The sequence below is a fragment of the Leptodactylus fuscus genome, chromosome 8 (assembly GCF_031893055.1).
Source record: "Leptodactylus fuscus isolate aLepFus1 chromosome 8, aLepFus1.hap2, whole genome shotgun sequence".
In the NCBI taxonomy this organism is placed as follows: Eukaryota; Metazoa; Chordata; class Amphibia; order Anura; family Leptodactylidae; genus Leptodactylus; species Leptodactylus fuscus.
This window is the reverse complement of record NC_134272.1, coordinates 14,871,357-14,893,048: the sequence shown is the minus strand read 5'-3', so window position 1 is coordinate 14,893,048 and position 21,692 is coordinate 14,871,357. Positions and strand designations below refer to the sequence as shown.

Here is a 21,692-nt window from a genome sequence, read left to right as displayed (position 1 = left end):
AAGAGCCGGAAGACGCCGCGGGGAAGCTGCACGGAGAAGACTTCTAAAGGTAGGAGAAGAATCAGCATTGATTGGCCGACTGTATAGCATTCGGCCAATCAATGCTGGTTCTGCATCAAACTTTTACATTCGAATAGCGAGTGGTACTCGATCGAGTACGAGTATTTCGAATACCTACTCGATCGAGTACTACTCGCTCATCTCTACTGATAACCCTATGCTCAGGATTGAGACCCCCACCGATCGGCAAGAATAGAGGACAACTTACTTGTTGTCTTGAACTAGGGGGTTCCATATAATGTGTCGTCCATTGAGCAACTGACCCCCACAGATCAGTCAGAACTAAACAGTCATGCCACAGCCCTTCATGTTGCGTTGTTTATGACGCGGCCATGACCCTAGGCGTTTGCCCATTATCTGCTCCTCTTCGCCAGACAGGCGGCATACATCTCCAGTATCTGACATCATGACAGCCATCACCCTCAGCATTGTACTGACAATCGCTTCATCATGTCATCTCATTCATGTGTCACTTTTACCAGTCTACTTACGATTATTAATGTCTGTCTTGCTTTCATTACTCCGCCATTGCAAACACTTTACAACACACCCAACCGCGCCAGGAAGACACTTGAGGTGTGAATGCGAGGGAAGGGACCCCTGCAGCCATATGCCTGGTTACCCTTATGTCTAAAGAGAACGCAGACATCGCAGGCTACAGCGCTATTTATACACATGTCCTCACAAGCACACCTCACAGGCAGGGAGGCACCCGTGGGTGCTCAGGAGACGGCCAACACCTCACACGCAGGAGCAGCAGAATTCGGCGTACTGGGCAGGTGGCCCCCTCTGCTCCACATAGAGATTAAAGCAGGAATCCCGGCATGCACTCACCTGTTCTAAAGTGTGTATGGCATGCTATATAGCGCAGACCTGCCCCGTCCTGCATGTCCCTACTAAATACCAGGACTGGGGTGTGCATAGAGTATACGGGACCCCTGCTGGGGCTGCATTATGTCATCACTATGGGACAGAAAGGCCTAAATCTAATACTCAGAGGCATAACTTGAAGCTCCTGGGCCACAATGCAAAATTTGTAATGGGGCCCCTTGGGCCATTTAGTATACTGGTATATTTTCTGTGGCAGAGGGACCCCCTTTAGGGTCCAGGGCGCGGTTACAACTGCACCCCCTATAGCTACACCCTTACTAATGCTTCTCACAGACGAGGGTTTGCTACAATGTATCAGTGAAGATAACAAATCCCCCCCAGAGTCCAGGTTTCTCCATTTACAGAGGGGTTTAAATAGGGGAGCGACCAACAATTCCAAATTGTGCTACATGTGGAAGCGTCACTCACCTTGAGGTGTCCTCTGTGCATCTGAGTCTTCTCACACATCTGTAGGAAATACATCACATCTGACTCATTGAGGATAAGGTACACTGACACCTTCCTCTTAAATCCTGCATCGAGCATGTCCTTAAATATGTCCACGTCTGTGAAGAGGTCCATGACCACCGCAATGACCTGTGGGAGAGAACAGGGTTAAAACGAGATTCAATAAGAGCAAGATCCGACATCTTCCATAGTCACCATATATTGGGTATATAAACACAGAGAGTGGGGTCCCTTCCAGGTATTGGTTTATGCCCCATAAGCGTCCACTATGCCCCATCATGGCTAATGCCGGACAATGTGTCGCCAATTTTTTTTCCATTATTTATTAGACCCAGATAGAAAAATATATCACTTTTCTTCTAAACCTGTTTTTATTTTCTGATTGTATTTTTTTATTCTATTTTCTATACATGATTATGGGGGCAGCCATCTTGCCAGAGCTTCTCCTCTGCCCTGTTAACAGCATTTAGTGATCTGCTTTACAGCACAGTTATGGCCATAGGTTGACGTGGTCTGGAGCCGACTCATTGAGGTCTATGGGAGGGGGAGGAGCTAAGCTGTGACATCACCTATTGTCATTAGTGATGTAATGTAATCAATAAGATAACATCTCTATTGTAATCATGTCTACGTACATATCATGACTACATGTCTGTGATGTAAGTGAAGTGATTGCTGCAAAGAATATCCCTACAGAATTGTTAATCAAGTGTCAATTAGTAAGCTTAGTGGCCAGAGTAAAAATTGAAGGGCATGGTTATGGTAAAAATATATAGCAACATGGTAATTTTATGAGAAATTATAAAAAAAATTCTTGAAAAATATGGCAGTTAAAAAATAGCATCACATGATCCCTTTAAGGGTGACAACAAATATGGCCACCACTACAATATCAATGGAAGTTGTTGCTCATATTTCCTTGACTTCTGATTGAAAAATCCACAATATGACCCCATTACTGTATCCTTTATCTTTAAGATAGTAATAGTGTGCTGTCAGCCATATTGGTTGTCAACCAGCTTTATTAGTAAAACATGTATCTAAACATCAACCAACAGGGGGGACGACACCTTTTATTAGGGAAGTTTATAACGTATAGGTAATAATTTATATATACCCCAAGATGAGAAAATCCTATTAAATAAATACGACTTGTCCCACAAAAAACAAGTCCACATAGAACAACAACAAAAATCAGAACAGAGAAATCAAAAAGTTCTGACCCTTGGAACTCAAAAACATAAACTATTGACTGTTTATTTCATGCCCTCTATTAAAATGGAACCATTGAAAAATACAAGTCACCCCACAAAAAAAAAAAAAAACAAGCCCCCCATACACTTACACGGAAAATGTGGCTCAACTTGCGACACAAAATCTAAAATATCTATTGAACGCTCGTCACATGTTTTAATGTGCTGGATTCCGTTTTTAGATTGTCCTTAAGGGGTTAAGCTGGCGTGTAATTCTGTTTGTGTGTGTGTTACCTCTTCTGTCGCAAGTACGCAACATGAAAGCGTTGGTGTCCGCCATTGTTTGCACAGCTAAGGTGGATGTTTTGACAATGCACAATGACATAGTGTATGTTGCTATAAGTCTGGATGACAAGTCACCGGTCACCAGGAGACGCGTACAAGTAAGCACGGGGAGAACATACCAACTCCTCGCAGATGTTGTCCTTGGCTGGATACAAACCTAGGACTCCTACAAGTGCTAACCACTGAGCCGCCCGCTGACATGATTTTGCCATATTTCATGCGGTTTCCTCCATTCACATCCAAAGCTGCTTTCAAATTTAACTGCTTGCCCTTGGAGACAGACAGCAGTTAGCTCCACCTGTTGTCAGACATGTGACTGGTGCATTTCCCACAATGCACCAGAATACCGCATCTAGCTTTCGGAGCGAGTGGAGGAGAAAATGTCACGTGACTAAGAACGTACCATAAACTTTCAGACTGCTGCGGTGCCAAGCTTCTCCCGTACGCAGCAATATCGCGTTTCTTTTCTAACCTACTTCACACCATATCTTTCATCTGTGTCATTTTCTCACACGCCCAGAGCAGAACTCGAAACGATCCGCCAAAGTTTAATTGACGCTCAGCCGGGCGAGAACGGGAAGCTTCGCTCCTGCCCAGCATATAATTATTTTATGTGAGGAGATGCCATCTCAGGCTGCTGACAAGAGAAATCCCTGGGAGAGACAGGGAGCGCCGGAGGGCTTTAAATTAACTTTTTCTGCGCTGCATTACAGGTTGGGCTGTCATTACACAGGACCTTCCACCACCATGTCCATCCTTTGCATCCTTCAATAGGTGTTGCTCCTCTGATTCTGGCACAGTTGGAATTTTTTCTCTAGCCCACACCGTTCTTGAGCAATCTGGGTTGTTAGTTTCAGCACCCAATGCTAATTAGGCTCTGTGCTGTCAGGTGGGCGGTCCTAGGATGGAACAAGTAGTCTGGGAACGCCCACCTGATAGTAGAGTGAATAATTGTACTGAAACTAACAGAAGTGATTGCTCGGGAAGGGCGGGGGCTAGAGAAAAAATTCCAACTGTGCTGGGATCAGAGGAGCCATGTCTATTAAAGAATGCAAAGAGTTAGAGGAAGTGGTGACGGGGTCTTTAAAGGGGGTTTCCTAGTACAGGAAGTGACGGGATGTGACTAAGATAGCGGAGCTGTGCTGCAGTTCCCTGCACAGTGGATGTTCAGGAGCGCTGCTCTGCAGGAGAATTGACAAAGGACTTCACTCTGTTTTTAGGATCATGGAGGTTGGGTCTCCATGGCATATCCTGATCCTCATACATGTAACAGCAAGGGTAGGACTACACATTGACTTTAGCTGCAATTCCTGTTATAGGAGCAGAGATTGCCGTGTCGTCCTGTGACTCCTTCACTAATGTAATTGAATGCTATCACACAGTGCCCTGAGGGTGCGGTGACTGTGACTTCTAGTCTCCAAAAATATCTTTTTGTGGCTAGAAGTCGTAGTCTCACTACCCTCACTTATATAAGGACGACGCGGCGATCTTCGGACACACAATATGAGATGTCATGTAGCTGTAACCTAAGGTTGGCCAAACCTGTCGATGGTGGATCCAACCAACTAGATGTTTTGTGGAGTCCCGACTCTCCTCTATCCAATGTTGCCCCATACTTCTGTTCTAAGGGGAGTAAATTGGGTAGAAGCTTACTCCCCTCTCCCAATTGAGCGCCAGGAGGAAGCGCTGTGGGCTACACAGATGAGCCGTGGGCTGCACAAATTCTAGATCGTGCATGGGCTGCTTTCGACTGTTGACAGATACTGCCATAAACAAGCGGCGTCCATGGGGAGATTATAGGACCTGAAGACAAAAGTAGAAGGGTCATATTTACCAAGGTAATCCCCTGCAATTATCCCTACAACAATATAGCCGTCAGGGAAACAGCTGGCACTGTGCGGGGGTGGGGGCCCTTGGTTAATCTTAAAAGGTAACTCCACTAAAAACCTGCCAATGCGGGTGTGAGCGCACCTACTCCAATATCCTACTCCCCTCATATCACATTCAGAGGGGTCCCGGAAGCTGAGATATGAGGAGCTGTTTCTGGAGTCCTCCCACTGTAGAGCTGCATTAGCAGTCTCTATGATTCCTGTAACATGGAGGGGAAAAAGTAGTCACCGAGGATTTTCTTACCCCAGCTAAAAGTTGTGGACTCAGAGTCTGTGCCAGCCAAGGTGCCAACCATTTATTGTTTGCGCTGCTTTTCTTATACCGTGCTGTGGACACTGGGCGTTCTACCAATCTTATGTGTCAATAAAGTTGTGCTTTGATATCGGACTAGAAGGGAGTGGATGATAAGAATGGTGGGAGTATTCTTCCTACGTTACTTGGCTAGGGTACAGGTGACTGAATACTGCAGACTTACATATGCCCAACCAGCGATTCACTTGCCCATTAAAAGCTCGGATTGAGCTGATTACTATAGGCAACATCATTGCTCTTAAAGGGATTGTTCCATATTGGCTATGACCTTAAAATAGGTTTCTTGCCAAGGGTGTACCTTTGCTGCTGAGACTACGGTGACACTATCATAGGCAGTTGTCAGTTTCTGAGCAACTAATTTGAAGAAAACGACCAATATGGCCGCCCTTCCTGCTTTCACACTTGCTAAAATGGCCGCTGCAGCTGAACAAAAAAATGCCAATATCTCAGGAAGTAAAACAGACCTAGTCATGAAACTTTGGCTACCGCTCTAATTTTTCATGTACTTTTCATTCACTATTATATGATATCATTTCGTTTTGGGTGGAAATTCCCTCGAAGTGTCCGTATCCGATGCCCTACAAAGATTGTAAGAGTTCCCGCTGCAGTCTCTGCGTTTCTTTCTTGGCCCTGGAGATTATTACTCAGACTTTGCTCTTACACACAAAGGAAATAAAGATAGAAAATAATCAGTGTGTACCGGAGGATTAGCCCGGCCCGGGCCTAGCACACAAACAAGGCTCTGTCTGTATTTCCTAGTCTCAGGAGCCAGGTCTCCACCTCACAGTCGGCCGCTGCAGGCCTTGACCTTACAGCTCTTATCGTGACTGGTAAACACCTCTCGTGTTCTGTGTCTGCTCCGAATAACAGATTTACCAAAACAGATCAGTGCTCTTTTGGCCTTGGCCCATGTCGTCCTCTGTTGACTTTGGAGCTCGCCGGCTTCTAACCTCCTTTTCGTTGCAATGGTTTTCATCATTGACGTCAACGGGATAAACATGGCAAATTCAGAATCCAAAAGGCTCTATCATGTGACAAGTAGTCGGTGCTTATTTCTGGGGTTAAAGGGGATGTTTCAGCAGACCCAGCCCTGCAGATAGATAGGTTCGGGTCACCTGAGTACAATGGTGTTTTCCACTTGCCTGCGTTGCTGAGTTATCACCTTTCTACCAAAATGCAAATGAGTCTTTTTGGACAACGAGGGAGCTGCCATTACTCGACAGGGCTCATTTGCATATTGGCAAAAACACTGATTTCTCATCAACGGGGGCAGCGATTCACAAGGGATAACACAGTTAGGTTAGGGTCACCTGAATCGATCTATCTGCGGGGCTGGGTTGGTATACTGGTTCTCCTGACACACTCCCTTTAAAGGGGTCCTTTCTCTAAAACTGGACTCAAGCGCCATTCTCAAGCTACAGCCTCACTAGCATTGTGGGACCATTCAGGGACTCAGTCCTCCATTTTGTTTAGAATATGTGGAAAGAAGAGTCTTGCCAACAGGACTTTTCTCTCTGCCAATTTCGGATGGGGTCAGGTAAGGTTTTAAGCGCATAGGGTTTCCATTTTTCGGGGTCCGCTTGGAATCCTAACCATTAGATAGCGAACGTTATCTCCATTTGTCCTATAGAATATAACCATCACTTCATTCAAACAGGGACGTAGGACCCCCATTTTTTGTGAGGGTGGGAGTCCCTGCAGTAGGACCCCCAGTGATCAGACACTTGTGGATAAGTTGTATTTGTAGGATGGGATTTCTCCAGATTAGGATAGGTCATCAGTCTGTGATTGGTTTGGATGTACAGTACATTGTATAGCGACTGTGCTCGGTATTGCATCTGAGCTCCATTCACTTGGGTGTCGAACAAACCCACCGCTCACACTGACCTGCAATACCAGGCCCAACCTGTAGATCTATGTGGCGCTGTATCTGTTAGAAAACATCCATGTTTTTATCATTCTGGATAAAATATTTAATATCTCTCTCATTTACCTCTGGCCCCACCTTGTGTTGACAAGCCTGTGCGGTTAGGCTATGCAGTCATATGACCGGGGTGCTGTGCGAGGTCACATGACCACAGGAAGGTGTTTTGAGGGCGCCCAGTAGAGTCAAATAAAGTTATTAAAAAAAAAAAAAAAAGCCTCCCTCTAAGCGATTTTGAAACCTACAAAAATGACTAATTATATCGGTGAGAATTTCCCGGGCCGGCGTGGGTGGCGCTTGTAGGGACAGGTATGATCACATGACCTATTCCGCCTCCACCAGGAGGGATAATTAAGTTTATTAAAATCACAACCCTGAACGGGCCGGATGAGGCGAGTCCGCTGCGTCTGCCATTACACAGCGCGCAAGAGTTTGTCATCAACTTTATAGCAAACTGCAGCCCCATTATAGACCGGACAAGTGGTAGATTGTGACTGTGGTTAGCACAACCAGGTGTGAGCGAGAGCCCCCTCCCCATCAGTCTGGTGTAGAATGTAGTCGCGTCATCAATCCTACAGCACAGCTCATCTCCGCTTCTGGCTAGGGCCTGACTCACTCGTTTGCCATGTGATGTCCAGTCCATAACATAGAGGAGGGAGAGGGGGCACCCTATAGGATTAGGGACGTCCAAAACTGTACCGAAGCGGTGATCCGACCTACCAGATCTCTGACTATAAAGTCTCTGCCGTCTCTGCCCATCCTAATCCTCCGCTTGCACATTCCAGGACAGGGTGTCAGCGTCTGGGGTCAGCTCAGCACTTCCTTTATAATTCTGCAAGCGTCATTGCCAGCGAATGCCTGCACTATACAGCGGGTCACCTAGTAACCGGGATATAGTCGCTCCCCGTGACATGAGCTTGTAGAGTTAACGCATCACATGACAACGATTAGATGCCAATACACCCATAGTGCACACAGGGTAATGGCTGCGAGTGAGCAAATATATATATACAGTATATAAAATGCGCCTAGGGCTGTGTTCACTCCTGCATTGGAGAATGGTGGACAAAATAGTGCAGCACACAGCAATATAATACCGCTCTGTTGTTCTGGTCCTCCAATGGAGCAGAACAATGGACAGCCTGAGACTAGTGTGAACCTCGTGTAACACTGCTCATGGCTACAGTTGTATCCCACCTAGACAATCCTCTGTGAGCTAAACTACATGAATTCCAGACCGATACTTTGAACCTGCACTGAAACATTGTAACAAACAATCTCGATATAATGGGACCTGTCTGACACCCGAGATCACACAGATCTGGTACCAATAACAACAGCGCTTGAGTCTGTGTTGAGTCTGTTTCACAGGCCAGGGATGTGTGTAGCTCCGTCCCATTCAAGTCAATGGGCTCAGCTGCAATTCCAAGCTCAGCCACTATACAATGCATGGCGCTGTGCTTATTATTCAGCGCAGAGGCTGCTGCGATCACCTGAACCCCGCAGTCTCTTAAATCAGATAACACCTAAGTGTCAGACCCCACCGATCATATAGGATATGATCAGAAAACCCCTTTAACTTTCAGAGGATTGTGTAAATTGGATACTATTGTAGCAAACCTTCAGATGTGAGCAGTGTTACGTTTACGTTTGGACAGGTTTTTAGAATGTCCCCATTCACAGACAGCAAGCAGAGATCTTACAACTGGAGAAGTACAAACGTACACATAGTCTATCAGAAAGTTCCAGAACGTTTCACTATATGATGACTAGACTTTATTGATGTCAAAAAAATGGAAAATCCCTTTAAAGATATTGAGCAAGAAACAGTGAGGCATGGAGGGTAATACAGCAACAAAACTCCCCAGCCCACATTCCAGGAATAGCAGCTGTGCAGTGGCGGTGTGGGCGCCAGGTCCTCGCAGCGCAGGGCCATGACATAACGGCGGGCCCAGCAAACAGCAGGACTATGGAGAAGTAATGATTTTATCTGCTGATTCACGAGGGTTAATCTCCGCTATGTGCGGCACGTCCTATTATTTCCGGGCATATAATATTCCGGGAACAGATAAAGAGATAGCGTGATAGGAGAAAGTTCACTGGGGATCACAGGCCACAGATCACAGTCCCACGGAAGATCACAGGCCCACTGGATCACAAATCGCAGCCCCACAGCAAATCACAGGACACAGATCACAGCCCCATCTGAGATCACATGCCATAGATGACAGTCCCACTGCGGATCACAGGTCACAGCCCCTCCAGGGATCACAGGCCACAGATCAGACCCCCACCAGACATCACAGTCCCAGCTTACACATTATACTAGTGAGTTGTATTATAAGCAATTGTCCAGTATTATCAGACTAGGGAAATCGGTGCAACTAGCAAGAAAAATTCCCCAAATTGCAAATCTACCTGGCTCTGTAGCAATACAGGATTAGAGGGGGCATTCCTACCTAACTAGGCACCTGGAAAAGCTGGGTGACAACCAGTGTATGTCCTGGGAAAGAACTAAGAACTCCGCAGCTGCTGACATGTCACAGTCTGACCCCCCACACACACTACACAGGGACAGCTATCCGATAGTGACGTGTCCTTATTATATCACAGGCATGTTTGTATAAAAGATTAGACGTATCCAGGGTGAAGACTCACTGTAACCTGGGATGTAGCTGCACCTACGCTAGTATACAAGGAAGCTGCATATATGTGGGGACGATAGATAGATTAGATGATAGATAGGAGATAGATAGATAGATAGATAGATAGATAGATAGATAGATAGATAGATAGATAGGCAGACATGAGATAGATAGATAGATAGATAGATAGATAGATAGATAGGCAGACATGAGATAGATAGATAGATATAAGATAGATAGATAGGTAGATAGATGATAGATAGATAGATAGATAGATAGATAGATAGATAGATAGATAGATAGATAGTTCATATCTATCTATCTATCTATCTATCTATCTATCTATCTATCTATCTATCTCTCTCTTTCATCAGCTCTGTTCTACAGGGACTTGTATTCTATTGTCTCTTCATTTCATGTACATGACGTCTATTCTTCCCATAGAAAACTCCTCATACTTTAAAGCATCATCGTCTATGTGGCGATTTTTGGTCGTATGGATTATTGCACCAGGCTGCCCCCGACCCGATTTGATCAGGGTACACAAGCCTGAGAGCACCCCTCCTCCCCGCAGTTATCCGGTCTATCCATGACTGTTTTATGGCAGCCTGTATATATCCACAGCCCGTTGTCCGGATAACACAGAGAAAATATTTTCTGTATTTCCAACGCCATAAACTAGACGGGCGCTCTTTCCCCTGATTTCACAGACCGATAAAAAAAAAAAAAAGTAACACAGCTCAGGAATGTCACTCTCATTTTCGGCTTATGTCACTGTACACACCATGCTGCTACTATAGCCATACATAGCAAGTAAAATACATCCTCACCCCTGTCTGACCACTGTCCTGTGCATACACACAGTTCTCCTCTGTAGGGAATTGTACAACTTTTTTGGTACAGGTGTGAGCAGTAGAAATCCCAACAGATGAGAGCCTGGCAATTCTAGATCCCAACTTTTTTGGGTTCAACAATGGGTAGAAGTGTGACCAGTAGAAATCGCAAGGCCAGAACCAGTCATCCACAGATGCCAACCTTTTGGGGGCAGTAACAAGTACGTGTGTGACCAGTGGAAATGCCAACAGATCAGGCCAGAGTCAGGCAGCATAGAAACCCCAAGAGATCAGACAAGGGTAAGTGGTTCATAGATCTCAACTTTTTGGGTACAGCAATGGGTACACATGAAAGTGATAAAAACCCCTAAAGATCAGACCATAGACAGGCAGCCATAGATGCCAACTTTTTGGGTAAATCAGTAGATACATGTGCAAGCAGTAGAAACCCAAACAGATAAGACCAGGACAAGTTGGCCATAGACCCCAACTTTATGGGTACAGCGATAAGTATAGGTGCACACAGTGGAAACCCCAAAAGATCAGACCACAGACAGATCTCAATTTTTTGGGGTATGGCAATGGGCACCCAGTAAAATCTCCCAAAAGAGATCAAATCAGGCCAAGCTGACCATAGACGCCAACTTTTTTATATGGCATCGCCATCAGTCGAAAAGTTGATGTTGTAGGACTATATATACAACTTATACGAGTATAGCCATCAATGTCGAGGGACTGTAAATCTAGATTACCCAAAACTCGGTCCCTAACCGTAGCATTTGGTCACTGGGGCGTCCATAACATGTAAGCCATGGACAAGCTGTATGTAAGCACAGTCCCGGTACTCGCAGTCCTCGAGATTTCTTTCTCAGGGACCACAGAAGGCTGGACAGACACACACAGAGTACTTGTTTCAATCAACTTTATCGACAACTGTTTATTCCCTTGTATCCCTCTATTTTATATCCAGATGTGAGGTTTAGTACATGCTGAGTAGACAGACACAGGGGCAGATTCAGAAGGAACTCCAGTCTGGAGTTGGGCAATAAGAATGACAAAGTAGTGTTCCTAATAATGATCTCCTAGTAAGTGACCTTTACTCAGGACTGCATCGAATGGACTAAAGACGAAGGAAGTCTGCGGATCTGATGTCAACTGGTGAAAGGTCGGACTGGCAGACAAGCTACCTTCCTCCTGACATCACCTATACAAATACCATGCTGTCGGCATTCTCGTACATGTCCATGCTTCTTCTGAGATCACGCGGGTGAGTCACCGCATGAAGTCACGGGCCGTGCCTTAACACGTCACAGATCGTGATCCAGCACGCCACGCTCATATCAACGATATAAAACCACAAAGCGGGTAAATACAAGTAACTGCTCGATATAGGGCATCAAAGTACAGGGACATAACGTGAGAATTAATACCCCATGGACTGCCAAACCTAGTACTGGACACCTATCAACCAACAAGTCGTAACGTCAATGGTGGCGTTCTGTAGACTCTTACCAAATTATAGGGTCAGACAGAACTGTACCATACACAATGTACTCGAAAGAAGATTCCAAAAATGTCTTTCCTGACACTTCCCAGAAAACGTTCCACATATTATTAGTGGCGACACTTCCTCTAATCCCATGAACGTGCCTATTACGGTGTGCTGGTACCTAAATCTAGGAACCGAGGTGGTAACAGAAACCAACAGGGCTCCACCTATATACAGGAAGCCGGGATGATCCTACTGGAATGAGAAACGTAGCGTCTTCTCATATCTGTTAATACCCCAGAGACGTTCCACATTCCATACCAAAGTGTCACTGATGTCCAGGTGTGGAGTGATATTGTAACGTGCGTATATGAACGGCATTGGAAATCCATAGGGACTTAGGTCTACACATATGGACACCAACCATACTAGCCCTATATGCGTACCTATGCCACCCTCCTAGTGGTACAAACTGTCTACAATAGGGGGTAGGTTGCCCATGATACCTTGTATAGACCAGTGTGGGAACATCACATGGGGCCTACTTGATGTGGGTCTCATCATAGTCTGAGGTCGGAATTAATCTTAGGGTCAAGACTGAGGCGTAATAAAATTTTGAGATCTAATCTGGCTTATTTGGGCGTCCGAATTGATTTAGGGGTTCTGTTTGGTAGATGAATTAATTTAGGGATTGATCCAAGGACTGAGTTCATTTTAGGGTCAGGTCTGGGGTCTAATAAAATTTAGGAATCCAGTCTGGGAACAATCTAAGTGGTTATTCTGGGGTCTGAACTAATTTTAGGGGTCTGATTCATTTTAGGGTTCTAAATGAAATTTTAAGGGCTGTTCTGAGAATTGAGTGATTTTAGGGGTCAGGTTTGGGGTCTGAATTAATTTTAGGGTCTGGGAAATTATTAATTGTGGGGGTCTGATTAATTTTGCGATCTGGTGTAGGTTCTAAATGAGTTTAGGAGTCTGTTCTGAATTCTCCATTAATAAACGATAATCAGTCTTGATGTAGTTAGTTGTAGAAAGTTTGTGAAACTTTCCTGCAGCTTGGACCTTCCCCTGACAGAAGACCCCTGTGGTGTCCAAACTTCTGGGCACAGATAAAGACGGCCGAATAGTTACTCACCCTCTGGGCTGATGAGATCATCTTCCTGACCACCTCTTTGATATGAGGCTGGCCATCGATGGGCGGTTGCATGTATACCGTTGCCCGGGTCACTCCTCTGTAGGCCACCGTGTCCGGCCACCCCAAGTCCAACTCCGGGATGGAGCAGTCCGACTTATCCGGCCAATATTCCAAGGAATGTTCGGCCCCCTCTTGGGGTTCTCCTTCTCCCTCCGGCTCAGACTTGTCCCCACTTTTTCTGGGGTGACTAGAGTCGGGGTCGAAGGCTTCCACCCGGCTTACTACCTTGGTCAACTCCAGCTCGGAGAGGAAGTCTCTGATGTTCTCCTTCTTGACCACCTCGTAGAAGGCATCTTGGCCAGAGGACACCAGGGCTTCCAGCGCCAGCCGCTGCTCCTCGCTGTAGAAGAACTCGGGTTTGGTCTCACTGGATCTCCAGTTAACATTGTTATTGTCCAGGCACTGGATCTGAGAGAGAGCCATGGTGAGGGATCCTCAGATCCGCTAGATCCCTGCAGAAGGACTTTCGTGTAGTCTGTGTGAGCAGTGCACAATCCTGGCTGATGCAAGTCTTCTGTACAGAAGCGGATCCTGATTCCAGGACTAGATCCCTGTACAAGCACTGGATAGAGGGGATCACCGGAGTGGGATCTAGTGTTGTCCGGCGCTGTTGCTGCTCTTGTCCCGGCGCTCACACTGCCCCATGGTCCCCGCCGTCCCGCAGCCGGTCTCCGTCCCGGATCTCCGCGCAGTGTGCGACTGCCGCTCCCGGACTGGACAGGTAAGAGCAGCGGCGGCTCAGCCTGGCCCCGCCTACCATGTCGTCCGGCCACGCCTCCTACACGTCATGTGACGTACTTTACCTCAGAGCGGACGCGGGCTGTGCTGGGCTCGGGATGTGGTGGCGACGACACCTCACGGAAGAGACGACTGTGCGAGCCAGAGTCCCCCCATAATATAGCCAGTACCCCATAACAATATCAGCCAGAGTGCCCCCATAATGGAGCCAGTGACCCATAACTATCTAAGCCAGAGTGCCCCCATAATATAGCCAGTACCCCATAACAATATAATCCAGCGGGCCACCATAATGGAGTCAGTGCCCCATAACAATATCAGCCAGAGTCCCCCCCATAATGGAGCCAGTACCCCATAACTATATAAGCCAGCGGGCCACCATAATGGAGTCAGTGCCCCATAGCAATATCAGCCAGAGCCCCCCCCATAATGGAGCCAGTGCCCCATAACTATATAAGCCAGAGGGCCCCCATAATGGAGCCAGTGCCCCATAACTATTATCAGCCAGAGCCCCCCCCCATAATGGAGCCAGTGCCCCATAACTATATCAGCCAGAGCCCCCCCATAATGGAGCCAGTGCCCCATAACAATATCAGCCAGAGTCCCCCCATAATGGAGCCAGTGCCCCATAACTATATCGGCCAGAGCCCCCCCATAATGGAGCCAGTGCCCCATAACTATATCAGCCAGAGCCCCCCCATAATGGAGCCAGTGCCCCATAACTATATAAACCAGAGTCCCCCCATAATGGAGCCAGTGCCCCATAGCAATATCAGCCAGACGGCCCCCATAATATAGCCAGTACCCCATAACTATATAAGCCAGCGGGCCACCATAATGGAGTCAGTGCCCCATAACAATATCAGCCAGAGTCCCCCCCATAATGGAGCCAGTGCCCCATAACTATATAAGCCAGAGGGCCCCCATAATGGAGTCAGTGCCCCATAACTATTATCAGCCAGAGCCCCCCCATAATGGAGCCAGTGCCCCATAACTATATCAGCCAGAGTGCCCTCCATAATGTCACCACATAACTGGACAGATTTACTGTTCACGAGTTTGTAGAAGTTTTAGGCGAGGTTCAGATTTGCATTAGAGAAAAGTCTGTCACGGCATTACAGTCTTGGGGTCCGCGGATAACCGCTTTATTAGCGGATAGGCTATCTGTCTGTCAGGTCCCCATGAGGAGACGAACAATAGTATAAACCTAAGGCCTCATTCGCACGGGACCGCGTATTTTGGTCCTGATTCTGATGTGGAAGTTGCGTGAGAATACGACCAAAATGCGACTGTTGCGGCTTCCGACAGTCGCGACTTCCCGTTCTGGAGTAGGCCCAAATGAAGGCCTAGTCCGGAGGGTGCTGTCGCGAGGCGGACACCGGGCTGACTCAGCCGCAGAATCCGCCTGAAGAAAGCATTACCTTCTGTAATACATTACAGTATCATGTGTATCTTTTGGTTCCCCCACAATATTCTGTTGCTCTTCATGTGGCACCAAATATTGAGCAATCACACCAAAAAACTAATACCTCTCCCAGATCCCCCTGTGTTCTCTCCTGTCTCTGCTCCTGGAGACTTCAGTGACTTCACTACATCACACCGACTGCTCACAAGACTGCGGGAGCAGAGACGGGCCAAACAGTGAAGCAGAGTGGACTCTCCCTTCTAGGAGCAGAGGATATGTCACCAAATAACTGGACACATTTACCGTTCAAAAGTTTGTAGAAGTTTGGTGAGGACTCATTCAAATCAGCACCCGATCTCCGCTATGCAGGTTTCCATTGTCTGCACGAAACTGAGCAGGAGACGGAAACCTGAAGACATGTTACAAACCCATTCATTTGAATGGGTTTGAAAAGTGTCCGGCTCTGAGCGCCTGTGAGCGTTTTATGCTCTCCGCGGCGAAACCGTTTTTTTTTTAACCAGACACAAAGTCGGAAATGCAGTACTCTGTGTCCGGTTAAAAAAAAAACGGTTTCGCCACGGAGAGCATAAAACGCTCACTGGTGCTCACGGCTGGACACGGTCTGACAGGTCTCTGCCGGCAGAAGACGGAAACCTGAGTACAGAGACCGGATGCTGGTGTGAACCCAGTGTGACATTTGGGCTTATACACTGTAACAAACCCCCACTGTTTATGATATAACCAATAAAGTTACTGTCTCTCTTAGAAAACCCATTTTCATACTGCCCCAGGGAATTCTGAGGTAATAGAGGGGGGGTCCTCCAGCCAGAGCCCCCAACTATTACCCAGAATGGAAAAAGACTAAAAAACAGAGCCTCTTGTTCTAGAAGACCCAACACGTCCATGGACAACCCAGTGATGATAGTGAGAAGTGTGTTATACTTCATTACCTCTAGAGGCGCTGTAAGGAAAGTGAACGGCTGCAGTCAGGTCCGACCACAGGTTACAGGAAGGGATGGTAAAGAGCGGACAACCCTTTAGGGCTCTGTTCACACCACCTATAGACATCTATAGGTAAAATGACTTAAGTGAGATTGGAAACCCCTGAAGATCCCGAGTGCTGGGAAAGGACATCGAGGCCTGAACAACATTTACTACAAGGAGATCCAATGAGAATAAAGACAAGGACAACGATGTAAGAGGTAAAGGGGAAGATTTTTATTTATAGATGGGGCGGGGTCATATATTACTATATTCCTATTATATTATGTCTATATGTATGTGTATAACACTACTCTTATTTATAGATGGGGGCGGGGTCATATTATATTACTATATTCCTATTATATATACTATGTCTATATGTGTGTGTATAACACTACTCTTATTTATAGATGGGGGTGGGGTCATATTATATTACTATATTCCTATTATATATACTATGTCTATATGTATGTGTATAATACTAATCTTATTTATAGATGGGGGCGGGGTCATATTATATTACTATATTCCTATTATATATACTATGTCTATATGTATGTGTATAACACTACTCTTATTTATAGATGGGGCGGGGTCATATTATATTACTATATTACTATTATATATACTATGTCTATATGTATGTGTATAATACTATTATTTATAGATGGGGGCGGGGTCATATTATATTACTATATTACTATTATATATACTATGTCTATATGTATGTGTATAATACTACTCTTATTTATAGATGGGGCGGGGTCATATTATATTACTATATTACTATTATATATACTATGTCTATATGTATGTGTATAACACTACTCTTATTTATAGATGGGGGCGGGGTCATATTATATTACTATATTCCTATTATATATACTATGTCTATATGTGTGTGTATAACACTACTCTTATTTATAGATGGGGGCGGGGTCATATTATATTACTATATTACTATTATATATACTATGTCTATATGTATGTGTATAATACTATTATTTATAGATGGGGGCGGGGTCATATTATATTACTATATTACTATTATATATACTATGTCTATATGTATGTGTATAATACTACTCTTATTTATAGATGGGGCGGGGTCATATTATATTACTATATTCCTATTATATATACTATGTGTATAATACTACTCTTATTTATAGATGGGGGAGGGGTTACATTATATTACTATATTCCTATTATATATACTAGTGTATGTGTGTGAGATCTATAAATTATATTTTATTTACATTTTTTTCTCCATTTTTTTCTTTTGTACTATAATATTAAAACTACATATTATCCTATTTGTCTGTACTAAGCTAGTGTATATATATATTCTATATGTGTGTGTGAACTATAACCTATATCTTATTTTTTTTTTAGTTTTTTTTTTCTTTTATACTATAATATTAAAACTACATATTATCAGCTTTCACACGGAGTTTATGCTCCGCTCATTCTGACACGTAAAACACGTGTCAGATGAGTGCTTCAAAACAGATCCCATTGATTTCAATGGGTGCTGGCTTACGCGCGCTACACATTAAAATCAATGGGAGGCTTTTTTACTTATTGCTTTCAATGTGATACGCGCATAAGCCGGCACCCATTGAAATCAATGGGATCATTTTGATGCGCTCATCTGACGTGTTTTATGTGTCAGAATGAGCGGAGCGTAAACTCTGTGTGAAGGCTCCCTTAGTGGTCTGGCCTAGCAACCCCACGGCCCTGTCTGTAACAGCGTCAGAGTGACCCATAATAGTGCTATCCTAATGCTTCATAACAGTGCCCATGTAATAGATAAATAACATCAGCCAGAGTGTCCTCATAATAGAGTATGCAAATAAGTCATCCGTGGTGGAAAAGGAAAATTTGCTCTATCGCCATCTTTTGGAAGTTAGGTATCAAGTCACTGATCCATATGGGTTTCCATATAAGAGCGCTGAGACTACTGTTGAGTTGAATACAATGGTGAAGAATGGGGCCGTACGCTCTCTGCTTCACCATTCGCCCCGACTCTGCTTGCACTGACTTGGGAGCAGTAGGTGTGATGAATGATGTTACTTACATTGCGTCTGTTTCTCCCTGAAGCCTCTGGAGCAGAGACAGAAGAGAACAGGGGAACGGCGACTTAAGTTTTAGTTTTTTCTTTCTTTGCTTGAACCCTTATATCACCAGGAGGGGACTTGAAATTGTGGGGCATTATAATTTGTATGGGTCAGTTATGTCTAAGTGGTAGTGATGGGGAGCCCCACCTACAAAACCTTTGCACTGGGCCCACCAATGTGTTAAAATGGGCCCAATTAGGATCCAGGTATGACGACAAGCTCTGCTCCCCCATAACTACACCACTGACTAGTTGTGATATTATATCTGTGACATCTGATAATAAGGCAGCACTGTATATAAGGAGATACCACACGCTATACATATATATATATATATATATATATATATATATATATATATATATATCGCTATTGACCTCACTGTCTGTGGATTTGCAGAAGATAAAGGATTTCCATTGCCCCAGGACTTATTACTTTATGGGTTGTGTGAATGACATCATTTAGATAAGACCACCGATAATGGGCAAACCAGTCTGACCAGATAATACAACTAAAACCTGTAAAGTGACAGCAGAAATTGGTGATAAGTCATACCAGATAGCTGTGGGCTATAGAAGTATTGGTTTACAGCTATTTCTCCCCAATTCCACTTGACTTTGCAGTATGGAGACCTGGTGCCCTCACTTTCCCCATAGGTGGAGGTACTTATACACATATCTATATACATGTATCTCTATCTATCTATCTATCTATCTATCTATCTATCTATCATATGGATATGCAATAAATGAGGTTTGTCAGAGAAGTTGGTGATATTCCTGACAGCCGTACTGTGGAATGTGGATATCCTCTGTATCAGCCGTATATAAGGTGCATTAGAGATGTGTTCATAGGTGATGACAACAGCTCAATACTGCACTCCTTATCTCTGGCAATATGGCGGACTGCCAGATAGCGGCATAATAGCATGTTATTGTCACAAGGTCAGCTTTTCTATTACTTTGTGTATGAGGTGTATTGTCATTGCCTTCTCAATAACAGAGACATTACTGCTCTGCAATATAATAAAGTGCACACTGATTCCTGAACCCTTACTCGCTACACTGAATCCTGTTCCTTTACTCACTGCACTGAATCCAGTGCCTTTACTGAACACTGAATCCTATGCTTTGACTCAGTGCACTGAATACTGTACTCACTACTATTATACTACGCTAAATTTGGTGTCTTTGCTCACTAAATGTAGTCTAGTACATTTATTTACTACACTAAATCTTGTGCCTTTACTCACTACACTGAATCCAGTGACTTTAATGAACACTGAATCCTGTCCCTTTACTCACTGCACTGAATTTTATGCCATTACTCACTATGGTGAATCCGGTGCCCATACTCACTACATTGAACCCTGTGCCTTTACTTAATCCTGCCCCTTTACTCCCTACACTAAATTCTGTGCCCTTTACTGAACCCTGGACCTTATTGTCTATGCTGAATATTTTTCTTTTACTCACTGCACTGTATCCTGTGTCTTTACTCACTGCACTGAATCCTGTGTCTTTACTCACTGCACTGAATCATGTGTCTTTACTCACTGCACTGAATCCTGTGTCTTTACTCACTGCACTGTATCCTGTTTGCTGATACTTCATAAGTTTATTGTATGACACATTGGATGACGGTCGGAGGCCGGTCCCCAATTCTTTTAGGTTTCCGGCCCCTCTGCCTGGTCATGTCTCCTGTGTTTATCTTGTAAAGTGTTATACGTGCCATTCTTGTGTCATGTGATTTTCTTGTATAATCTCTCTTTAACTAAACAGCCGGCACAGGCCCCAAACCTCACCCTCACCTCACACACCCACCACAACACCTCAATTACACACCTGAGTGAATCTGAAAAACCTGCACTCAGAATGACTGGAATTACTTTTACTAGAGCCTTTCCCCTGTGCGACACCCTCATTGGTAGAATCAGCCAGCGTATCCTCCGTGTGAAGGGGACCTAAAGACATACTGATAGGGAATGTAGATTGTGAGCCCTATATGGGACAGTGACTGACAATGTCTGTAAAGCGCTGCGGAATATGATGGTGCTATATAAATAAACTAAATATATTAAAAATTTAATAGAACCAGTCTCTCCATAACAAGCCCTTCACAGTGCCCCATAATAGAGACTTCTGTTCCTATAATAGTGCCGGTCACAGTTGCACCTCAGTGGATACAGCCACACTGTTCCCATAATTGAATTAATCACAGGTTTGGGATGTTACGATCCACAGGATGCAACCAAACAACCATATGGGTGCGCTCTCCCTTAGAGAAGACAGCCAGAACTAGGTTTATATATGAACACGGACTTTATTGAAGATAGAAGATGGTGCATATCGGGGTCTTGGTAAAAAACCACCCCTTCATCAGATCTTAAGTCAGGCCGTGGGTGAGGACCTGTTGGTTTAGTTCCTTGGTCTCTATTACCTATTGGCTCTGCGCCTAGGCCTCACACGTCCAATTATTTGGTGCCCTTAAGGTAGCTGTCGGCACAATTATCTAATGTGTTTAGCTAACTTAATAGTTAACCGCGACTGCACAGCACATAAACATTGATCTGCCAGAGAATATTACGTGCTGAGGCTTTAGTCTGGGATTTGTTATCTGGAACAAAGATTTCATACAATGGTGCCAAAAAACTTCAAATCCCCAAATTCTTTCTCAAGTTCTGAGCTGGAGAGAGATTAATGGACAGGATCGCACTTGGCCAGCTTTATAGCACCATCTAGCACCTGCTCACCACCGAGGTAGACAAACGGCTGTGATCATGGACAGGACGGGAGCAACATATCGACTAGAAAGGGAAGTTCTGGAGAAAAACAGAAAGCAGAGCTAGTAAGTAATCCAGGATCAAACATGAATCTTGGCCAAGAACTGGAGTTTTTCACTATAAACCGGTTACATCTGATACCTAATAAATATTTAGACTGCCGGAGTCAACCATGCGTCACTTAGATTGACGTATAAAAGCTTGAAACCTTCCAGAATTGATCCACATGGTCCTTCTAAGTGGACCATAGATGGCAGAGGGTCTGTCCGTATTGATGGTGGCATGAAGGTCTGCCCCTCTCTGGATCCCAAGTGCATGGATATGGTCATGGTCTTAGCAAAGGGAGGACTGACTGGTTACAGGGTTTGGTATTTGAGAAGGTCTCATAGATCCATGTGGTAAATGATGCTCAACTGGTCTAACCAAAGGATTGTATATT

The 21,692-nt window shown here is 44.8% G+C and overlaps 3 protein-coding genes across 3 annotated transcripts in view; 2 read left to right on the top strand and 1 right to left on the bottom strand.

The window, feature by feature from the left end:
* The window catches only part of FAM83G (family with sequence similarity 83 member G), a 28,695-nt gene extending 14,790 nt beyond the window's left edge, over window positions 1-13,905 (bottom strand). The window contains exons 1-2 of the mRNA XM_075285193.1: window positions 13,165-13,905; window positions 1,360-1,527 (exon numbers count right to left, since the gene is read on the bottom strand). Coding sequence (XP_075141294.1) covers window positions 1,360-1,527; window positions 13,165-13,647 — 651 coding nt within the window. The 5' untranslated portion in view covers window positions 13,648-13,905. The remainder of the gene's footprint in view (window positions 1-1,359; window positions 1,528-13,164) is intronic.
* Window positions 1-21,692, top strand: part of LLGL1 (LLGL scribble cell polarity complex component 1) — a 409,866-nt gene that overhangs the window by 161,346 nt on the left and 226,828 nt on the right. The window lies entirely within an intron of this gene.
* SLC5A10 (solute carrier family 5 member 10) overlaps window positions 1-21,692 on the top strand; it is a 74,521-nt gene that overhangs the window by 31,255 nt on the left and 21,574 nt on the right. The window lies entirely within an intron of this gene.